The 10528-nt window shown below is 51.1% G+C and overlaps 1 protein-coding gene across 1 annotated transcript in view; it reads right to left on the minus strand.

Annotated features, from left to right (window-relative positions):
- DGKZ (diacylglycerol kinase zeta) overlaps nt 1–3395 on the minus strand; it is a 112668-nt gene extending 109273 nt beyond the window's left edge. The window contains exon 1 of the mRNA XM_028727018.2: nt 2829–3395. Coding sequence (XP_028582851.2) covers nt 2829–3034 — 206 coding nt within the window. The 5' untranslated portion in view covers nt 3035–3395. The remainder of the gene's footprint in view (nt 1–2828) is intronic.
- Between the last annotated feature and the right edge of the window lie 7133 nt (nt 3396–10528).

Genomic DNA, 10528 nt, shown 5'->3' on the forward strand with positions numbered 1-10528 from the left:
AACATTGTGAAACAAAATGAAAGTTTATTCAGGGAAAACATGAATTCATTTATATACAGTGCATTTGGTTGATATGACCATGATGGTCAAAACAAACTACAAACATACAACGCATTCTAGTTTGGTTATCCATTTATTTAACTTTTAGAGCCATCAACTGCCATATTATGGGAGAATGCCTAGGAATAAAGGCAGGCAGACTACAGATCAGCCCAATTTCAAGTAGGTCACAATAGAACTACCCATCCCTGGGTGTTTGGAGCACCCCTAGCATAGCTGATAATTGTGTGCAATTTTAGCCCTTGCTTCTCCTCTTTTTAATTATGTTCATTCTGTGCAAGGGTACCTTGAGAGGCATTCATACTTGGCAAGGGGAATCCCAGAAGCACGTGTACATGTGCACACTGGCCTGCATGTGCAAAACTAGATTCAAGCTGCAGCAAGAAGGAAGGCAAACAGCATTTGTGATGAGCTCAGCCCAGAAAGTGGGGCTTCGGGCAGCGGCAGCAGCAGCAGTAGTAGTGAGGACTTGCTAGCCATCCCCCATCAGCTGCCTACCTGCAATTGGGGTAGCATGAGGGCATTAGATCTGCTGGTCCCTCCAGCTTCTCCTGAAATGGCTTGGTCTGAGACTGGACCAACAACTGCAGCCAGTGAGCACTTGTCCCAGTGGCAACATGGGCCCCATGAAAGCAGCCCCCAAAGCAGTGAGGTTCAGCCTTAGCTGGCCTAGCAAGGCCAAATTCCTTTTAAAAATTACTGTCTCCCTCAGAGAGAGAGAGAGAGAGAGCGCAAGCGAGCATTACTCTGTCTTCCCATTCTCTCCAGTGTTTAAAGGAGATAGTGTTTGCATGAATCCATGGCGATATATATGTGACTTGGCTTACTTTCTTAAGCAAACATTTCTGCATACTTTTTGAGATTTCTGCCATGGATTCCCCGGTTGTCTTAAGGACTAGTCTCAGTCTCAGCTTTCTATGAAGTCTTCTAAATAACTCCTCAATAATATGTTGCCTATACTTTGTAAAAATCCCATGCACACTGATGGTGTGTGTGTTTGTGTGTGTGTGTGTGTGTGTGTGTGTGCATGTATGTGTATTTCTATCAGCCCGTGGCTGAGCTCACCTGCTTGAGTTATCTGCTCTGCAGTTCACTTTTAGCTCTTCCTTTCTACTTGTGGCACTCTTGTAGCCTAGATTATGTTAGCCATCACAAATCTTCCAGTCATGGGAATCATTGGTGTCAGGTCACTTGTCAGCGCACACAAGAACTGTACACCAAGGGATTCCTTAACTGTGGTCATGGGTGTGTCTGTGGATTTGTGGTTGAAGATGAAAGATGGCACAGCCATCGTAATAAATTAATTCTGGTTTTTAAATTGTATTTATATCACTTCTTTTGTTTCCTAATCACTCAGCATCCAGCACATTGCACCACACTTGCTACAATAGGCAAAAAAATAATTAAGCAGTCCCCCAAGAGATCTGTGAGACAAAAAAGGTAGGAAACCATGCTGTACACTAAAGAAAGAGTTTTTGGTGGGTTCACATTCCTATACTGTGTGACTTTTCCAGCTAACAGACTCTGGAAATCTCCAAACCTGAAATCTTCCACTGTTGTCCAAAAAGCAATACAGAGATTACAAAGAGAGTCCCTATGGTATAATGGTTAGAATGCCAGATTAGGACCTCAGATACCAGTGTTAAAATCCCCACTCTGCCCTGAAGTTTACTGGGGTGCTTGGGCTAATAGCGCTCTCTCTCCCCCTAACCTACCTCACAGGGTTGTTGTGAACATAAAATGGCCAAGAAGAGAACCATGTATTTCACCTTCAGCTCCTTGGAGGAAAGGCAGGATATAAACGTAAAAGTTGTGTTTGAATATGAGATCAGTATTTCCAGTTATGTTACACAGGGCCTGAGGGCAAACAGCACATTGGAAAGGACAACCCTAAGAACCATACAACTACAGTAGTGTGCATGGCAAGGATGTTTCTTCTTCCCTGATATCACCTCCTCCATTTCTGTCTCCCAGACAAATACCAACAGCCCAGTTCCTTCCAAGATTTAGGTGCCATGAGGGAATAGCAAGCTCAGTGTCACAATGAGGCAGAAGGCTATAGCCTTTGTTTTTGTAACCTCAACTAGTTTCAAAAGCTACTATTCCTTGTCAACAGGCAATGACGCCCAGGGACATTTTGTGAAGCACTTGGTGGAGCCATGGGGTGGGTGGGGAGCTATTAACTTTTCCCACAAAAACGGGGTGGGGTGGGGAAGCACACACACTCTCTACAAACAGATATAACAACACTTTCATTTGTTGAATGAATGTGCTCAAGAATTAACCAGTGAGAAAGAAAAAATAGTTTTTGAGGGGCAAGAACAAGAGCTGCACTTGATGTTTACAGTTTGCAATGCTTTAGATGCTCCCCAAGACAAGGAATAGGCAGGGACAACCCTTGAGTGCATCCTCCCGCACCTACAAGTAACCAAGACGCTCTACCTTCCTTTCTATTAATTCGCAGCACCCACCAGCTCTTGATACCGCGCGTTCCAAAACCCCAACGCTGCAGGCTGGAATCCCGGGCTGCTAGTCTCATGTACACTGACGCTGAGAAAACGGGGAGCGGGCAGAGAAGAGGGGAATCACCTCCACACGTTCCATGATTCCACTCCGGCTCCCGAATACGGCGGGGCAGGTAACCGGACTGAAGAGGTCGCGTCAGGCGATCTCCATGACGCGCCCCAGGTGGGAATCGGGGCACCCCGGCGTCACCCAAGAACGAGGATCTGCGCCCCATTTTTTGGAGAGCTCGCCCACCCGCTCACCTGCGGCCGAAGATCTTAAGCCCCGTAAACCTCTTCTTGCTGTGCCTCCGCGCGGGGACCTTCTCCGGCTCCGGACACATGGAGCTCTCCGAGCTAGCGGAGGACGGCGAGCTGGAGCAGGCGGCGGCCGCCGCGGCGGCACCACCACCACCGGCAGCGCCGCCGCCGCCGCCCAAGTCCCTCTCGGTGCCCTCCTGCGGCTCCATGCGCCTGCCGGCTGCGCTGCTCGCTCACCTGCCCGGCAGGACGCCAGTCATTCCCGCGGGACAAGACGGCGGCGATCGGGCTCACAAGGAAGCGGAGGCGGAGGCAGCCTCTCGCCCGAGTCCATGAATCCGCTGCCAAGGCGGGCGAGAGGCGGAAAGCGGCGCCAGGCTGCCTCGTCCGAGGGCGAATCTGCGGGGCAGCTCCCCAAGAACAGCAACAGCAGCAGCAGTCAACTGGCGCGCCACAGCTTCGCGCGTCCCCGCGGTGGGCGCTGCATGCCCGGCTCAGCCCTCGGCTGCTATCCCCGGCGCGCCTCGTCGGGAAACTGGAGCGCTGCAGGAAGTATCAGCAGCAAGCAAGGTAAGCGCCCGAGGACCCCAGATAGCTGCCCGGGAAGCTGCCTCCTCGCAGCCCGCACACCCAGGCAAACGCAGGCAGCCAGCTCCACCTGCCGTTCCCACGTGCGCACTGCATGCGCAGCAGCCGGCGGCAGAGCGAGGGGCGGGTCGGAATAACAGCGGCCGCGCAGGGAAGGCCCGGAGGAGCGCCCTCCCCTCCAGGCACCCGGCGGGAGAAATAGAACTGACACACGGACGCCTCTCCCCTCAAGGAAGACTAGGGGACAGATCTGGCTGCAGCGTGGCCTGTGCAACTGTAGGAGTTACTTGCATCCATGGGGGATCCGCAGTCCAGAGAGGGAATTCCATCTGGGATACTGGCCTAGGACTGTGGCCCAGGGCTGGCGGGTTGGTTGGTTGATGGCAGCGCCACGGAGTGACGAAGAAGTGCTTTTGCTCTAAGCATCTGGATTTGTCGGACCTAGCAGGGTGTTCTCACCGTTCTGCCGCTGCTAATGGGAGCCTGCCGGCTCATTTGCAATCTAAGGCCACGTGCCTGAACAGAGCAAACAGATTGCAATACTTTATAGGGAATGGAAGCTAGAGAGAGAATACGTACTCAAACAAACAAAAAGTTTAATTCGGTTTGGACCAAAAACACAAAGCTAAGCATGAATCAGAGGTGCCAACTTGAGTAAAATATTGTGCCCCACATACACACACTATTTGAAGGGGAACGCTCATCAACTTTGTGGGTGTCCAGCCCCCTCAAATATTTTATTAAGGGGGCTGAAGACCCCACGGCCCCTAAAAATGGATTCCTATGGCATGGCAATAACGTTTGGCGCTGGTGATCACCTACATTGCAAAGGCACTTGGTATCAGTTACCTATGGAAATACAGTGGTACCTCGGGTTAAGTACTTAATTCGTTCCGGAGGTCTGTTCTTAACCTGAAACTGTTCTTAACCTGAAGCACCACTTTAGCTAATGGGGCCTCCTGCTGCTGCCGCACCGTCGGAGCACGATTTCTGTTCTTATCCTGAAGCAAAGTTCTTAACCTGAAGCGCTATTTCTGGGTTAGCGGAGTCTGTAACCTGAAGCGTATGTAACCTGAAGCATATGTAACCCGAGGTACCACTGTATCCCTGCAAAGCAATTTGAGGTCTCCCCCGTGAGCCAGGACTTGGCTTGTTTGGTTTGCGCCTCCATTGGTGAAAACTAAAGACATCAAGTGTCTCCAAGCAAATTTTCACATTTTGTGTATTTCCCCACTGCTGCCTTTAGCCTAAGCTGCCCTCTGTAATTCCTGGAGCCTAGCCTTCAGCCTTATGTGAGTGCAATTTGGAACATTATGAATGAGTCAGGGCGCAACTTCCTCCTAGAGGCTTCACTGTCCTGCTTCTCTGGGATTACTCCCTGGAATTTCCAGATTAGATTAGAAAAATAGGACCTGCAACAACAAAAATTAAGTGTACTGGTAACTTCCTAGCAGAGTTCCTGCCAGCCATCAAGTAATGCTCTCCTCCAGAATGCCGTGTTGCATTCTATTTCACTCTGCACCACCACCACCACATTTTTTGTTTTCTGACTGACGCTCAGCATTCCATGGATACCAAGAATGCTCAGTCACCATAGGGCTGTTCTTTAAAGGTGTGCCCCATTAATTGTTGTATTTTCAAAAGGATTTTCAGTTGGTTGGTTGGTTGGTTGGTTGGTCGGTACTTCTGCAATCCTTGGGGTACATAAAACACAGGAAGCTGCATTATACTGAATGAGACAATCAGTCCATCTAGCTCAGTATTAACCACATTGACTTGGTAGCATTTCTCCAGGGCTTCAGGAGGGAGTCTCTCCCAGCCCAGTCTAGGCTGGGATTGAACCTGGGACCTTCTGCATGCAAAGCAGAGGCTCTAACACAGAGCTATGGGCCTCCCCCCAAATATACCAGTCATTCTGATACCTCTTCTTTTTTTCCTGTGGTTCTGTTTTGGCTTCATTTCTGTTGACATCACTTAATTTCACTAACATGGAAATGATTAGATTTGCATTCCCATATTCTTCAAAACTCTCAGCTATTTTGATTAATTACCGGTATCTTTCTCTTTGGAGTTACACTTGTGTGCATCTATTTTGCCTTACATTATGGCAGTTCTTCATAGCAGCAGGGCTGTATGTGAGCAGCACAAATCCCAGCTAAGGCTTGTGATCACAGTCTCACTATAAATTGGAACAGGACAGAACAAATTGCCCACAACATAACAAATTGTGGCCCACAAAACATTAGCTTGTTAACTTCCTGCTCATGGCAGGAAGAATGCTTGTGACTTGCATTTGGAAACATCTTGAGGGAGTCACAACAGGAGCCTGATACAGCAGGTTTCGTTCCTAGCTATATCAGAGAAGCTGACACAAAAAATTCACTTGTTCAATGGCTAAACAAAGCAAGACGCATTCTATTCAGTGTGGTTTAATTTTCTTTTATTAGGGGCAGATGGGGCTTGTCAACCTTCTCAGTAATGGAATGCCCTCCCATCAGCTGTCAAACAGATAAACAACTACAGTGGTACCTCGGGTTACATACACTTCAGATTACATACGCTTCAGGTTACACACTCCGCTAACCCAGAAATAGTGCTTCAGGTTAAGAACTTTGCTTCAGGATAAGAACAGAAATCGGGTCCGGCGGCACGGCGGCAGCAGGAAGCCCCATTAGCTAAAGTGGTGCTCCAGGTTAAGAACAGTTTCAGGTTAAGAACAGACCTCCGGAACGAATTAAGTACTTAACCTGAGGTACCACTGTATATGACTTTTAGAAGAGGCAGCCCTGTATAGGGAAGTTTTTAATGTTTGATGTTTTATTTTGCTGGAAGTCGCCACAGTGGCTAGAGTGAATCCAGTCAGATGGGCAGCATATTATCTATTATTATTATTATTAAAAGTGCTGTAGCATAATAGGCCCTTTATCTTGCACAAAGCCCACACCCCCTGCTTTGTAATCTCTTAAACTGTGAGGCTGGATTTCTGGTTCCTGACTGTGACACAGCTGATACAGCTTTGCTTCAACTGAATATGCTCAATATGTATTCGTGGTGTTTTTTTAAAAAAATGTTGTTTGGATTCTTCCAAGGACTACATGAGTTATATTTGAGCTAAGATTTATTTTTCTGCATCTTTATATGGTATAGTTTCATTGAAAGCCTTAAAAAAAAAGTTGGCACAACGCTAGCATGTGTTTTGACATCTTATGCACACAGAACCTGGCAAGAAAAGGAGGTCACCTGGTCCAGCCCATCAAGTCTTCCCAAGGGGAAAATAATCTCATACCGAGTGCAAAACTATTATCCAAGTTTACAAATCTCCAGTAGATCTCTTACCCAGTGTTACAAATCTCTGCTGTCTTAGAGGTCTGATAAGTGTAAGAGCAATCAGTATGAAGACACCACTTGGATTAAGAGTTTTGATGCTTCAAGCAAAAAGCCAGGAAAAGAATGATGGAGAGGGGTGGGAATCCCGAGTTAACCACTGAACAGTATTGGGGGAAAATGTATATCCCCAAATATGGTAGCCACTTCCACTTAGGCTGCCCTCGAAGACTTTTCAAGCAGCAAATGTTCTTATAATAATAATTGTATTATTTATGTTAAGTCGTGGGTTGACATAGCAGCCGGCACAGCGATCTCTTCAAGTAGCTCTTTATTATGGTAAGCTGGAATAGAACTGACAGTGAACAGCTCAGCCGGCCTGTATTTATAGGCAGCCGGCTGTCACATTGTAACCACAACAGCCCAGAGTTCCCGCCTAAAATAACTGCCGCGGACCTGAGTGAAAACTATCTACAGACCTGAGTGAAAACTATATACAGTATCCCCCTGTTGGCCCAGGGTGAAACTACACTACATAACACCCCTCCCCACCGAGATAAGGCGTTAGTTACAATCGTAATGGTTTCCTTATATACAGCACTACGCGTAATGGTTCAATTAGGCACAAAAGCATATCGGTTACATTTCCCATACTTAGACCAACAGTGATACCTGTCCAACAACATAGTCCTTTAAATGAGTTGGGCGCTTGGAAACTCTGCCAGACCGCCGGGGACTGGTAGCCAAGTCCGGAGGGCCACACAGTTCTCGCTGAGGCTGTGGTGCGACCCTAGGTGGCGTTGGAACCAACTCCCCTGGATCCGCTGCTGTGAGTGGAGCCTCCGCAAGTGGAGTGGTCTGAGTCTGTTCTGAGACGGCTTGGTTCGGCTCCACGCTGGCAGTTTGCGAGGGAGGTGTAGGTGGGGCCTCGCCATCTGTACGTGTCTCTTCTGGAGCCGCAAGCGCAGTTGGGGGCACCTCGGTAGTGTCCAAGTCCCCAACCCTGCGCCTAAGTTGGTCTATGTGCCGTCGCCACAAGCGCCCGTCTTCGAGTGCCACCTGGTACGAGCGAGGTCCAGTGACTCCCACTACTGTGGCTGGCACCCAAGGGATGTCCCCCACATAGTTCCGGGCAAAGACCTGGTTTCCTGGGACAAATGACCGTGGTGCGTTGGCACAGCCTGGGGGTTCAGCCACGGCAAAGTCTGGGTGTAGCCGGTCGAGCGGTGACCTGAGGCGGCGGCCCATAAGCAGTTCCGCAGGACTCCTCCCTGTGGCCGCATGAGGGGTGATGTGTTGCGCGAACAAGTATTCGGCGACCCGCTCATGCCAGTCTCCCCGGTCCAGGCGCGCCAGTGCCTCTTTTGTCGAGCGCACCATTCTTTCCGCTTGCCCGTTGCTGGATGGATGAAAGGGTGCCGTTAGGGCATGGCGGATGCCCAGTCCCAAAAGATACCGCTCAAACGTGCCTGATGTGAACTGCGGTCCGTTGTCAGAGACAAGGACATCAGGACACCCATGCGTTGCAAACAGGCCTCGCAGCACCCGGATGACAGCTTCGGTAGTGGTGGAGGGCATCAGGGCGACCTCCAGCCATTTGGAATAGGCGTCCACCACTACCATAAAGGTCCGGCCGTGAAAGGGGCCAGCCAGATCGATGTGCACCCTCGACCAGGGTGTCTTTGGCGTCTCCCACGTGTATCCCTTAGCTGCCGGTGGTGCAGGCCTCGACTCCTGGCACGCTTGACAGGCGGACACCCAGGCAGTGATGGCATCGTCCATATTAGGCCACCAGACGTAACACCGAGCCAACGCCTTCATTTTGACAATTCCCGGGTGGCCAACGTGCAGAGCCTCCAGGACGCGCTGACGGAGTCCCTGGGGAATCACGACGCGGTCTCCCCACAGCAGACAGCCGCGATGAGCTGAGAGTTCATGTTGTCTGGTTGCGAAGGGCTGGAACTCCGATGCAAAGGGCCCTTGTGGCCACCCCCTCCACACCCAGTTGAGCACCCGGCTGATGGTGCGATCCTGGGCAGATGCGGAGGCCACAGTGGCAGCCGACACAGGCGCTGCCGGAAGATCCTCAATCAGAAGGAGCGATGAAGCTGGAGCCGGGTCTTCCACAAATGCTGGAAGAGGGCAACGGCTGAGGGCGTCGGCATGGCCCATCGATTTCCCCGGGCGGTGGATGAGCCGGTAGTGGTAGGCAGCCAGGAAAACAGTCCATCGCAGCATGCGTGGTGAGAGGACCGGTGGAGTTGGACGATCACCGGCGAGGAGGCCCAGGAGTGGCTTGTGGTCAGTGATGAGGTCAAAAGTCCTGCCATAGAGGTATTCATGAAACCTCTTCACTCCAGCCACAAGTGCCAATGCCTCCTTGTCGAGCTGGCTGTAATTCCGTTCCGTCGGAGATAGTGTCCTGGAAAAGTAGGCGAGCGGTGCTTCTCTTCCATCTGGAAAACGGTGACTAAGGACAGCCCCGATGCCAAAAGGTGAGGCGTCGCAGGCAAGGACCAGCGGCCTGGATTCACTGTACTGTACCAGCACACTGTCCGAAGAAAGGAGAGCCTTGACCGCGTTGAAGGCCGCCGTCTCCCGATGACCCCAGGCCCAAGGCGTCTTAGTGCTAAGGAGTCGGTGAAGAGGCTCAGCCACTGTGGCTTTGTGGGGCAGGAACATGTTATAAAAGTTCAGCAGCCCCAGGAACGCCTGCAACTCCGTTTTGTTCTTTGGAGTGGGGGCCTGCTGGATAGCGCGGATCTTGGATGTGGTTGGATGAAGACCGGAGGCATCGATAAGATAGCCCAGGAACTCTACCTGTGGAACGGCGATCTGGCACTTCTCCCTTTTTACCTTGAGCCCGGCCTCCTGGAACCTGGTCAGCACGGCACGGAGGCGCTCGAACAGCTGCTGGTGTGAGTCTGCAGACACCAAGACGTCATCAAAATATGGTACCACGCCCGGAAGCCCTTGCAGGAGACGCTCCATAAGGCCTTGGAAGATGCCAGGAGCCACACTCACCCCGAACTGCAACCGGCGGCAACGGAATGCCCCCCGGTGGGTGACGATCGTCTGGGCTTCAGCAGTGGCATCATCGACTGGCAGTTGTTGATAGGCTTGGGCAAGGTCCAGCTTAGCGAAGACCTTACCCTCACCCAGGGAATGCAGCAGGTGTTGGACAACAGGAACCGGATAAGCGTGCTGCTGAAGTGCCTTGTTGATCGTGCACTTGTAGTCAGCGCAGATTCTCACCGACCCATCTGGCTTGACAGGCGTGACGATGGGGGTTTCCCACTTTGCGTGGTCAACCGGCTCCAAAACTCCTTGGGCGATCAGTTTGTCCAGTTGTTCGTCCACCTTAGCCTTGAGAGCAAAGGGAACCCGGCGTGGCTTTAGCTTGATGGGGGCGACTTGTGGATCCAGGCTAAAGGAGATGGGCGTACCTGTATATTGGCCCAAGGTGCCGTCAAAAACCTCGGCAAAGTCTTTGACCAGACCCTCAGTCTCTGCGTTAGAGATGCAGTTGATGCCGGTGACTTCCAGGCCGAGGGCATCAAACCAGTCTAGCCCTAGGAGGCTTGGCCGCTGACCTTCGACCACCACCAACCGGAGCAGGCCCGAAAAATCCTTGAAGGCGATCCGGAACCGGCCAACGCCTACCACGGGAACGTCGTTTCCCTGGTAGTCTCTCAGGTGTACGCGGTGAGAGTCGAGTTGCCTTTTGGACACTCTGGGTACCAGTCTTTTGATGGTGCTCCATGACACGATGGACAGGGCAGACCCGGTGT

Source organism: Podarcis muralis, chromosome 1, assembly GCF_964188315.1.
Source record: "Podarcis muralis chromosome 1, rPodMur119.hap1.1, whole genome shotgun sequence".
NCBI classification, from domain to species: Eukaryota; Metazoa; Chordata; class Lepidosauria; order Squamata; family Lacertidae; genus Podarcis; species Podarcis muralis.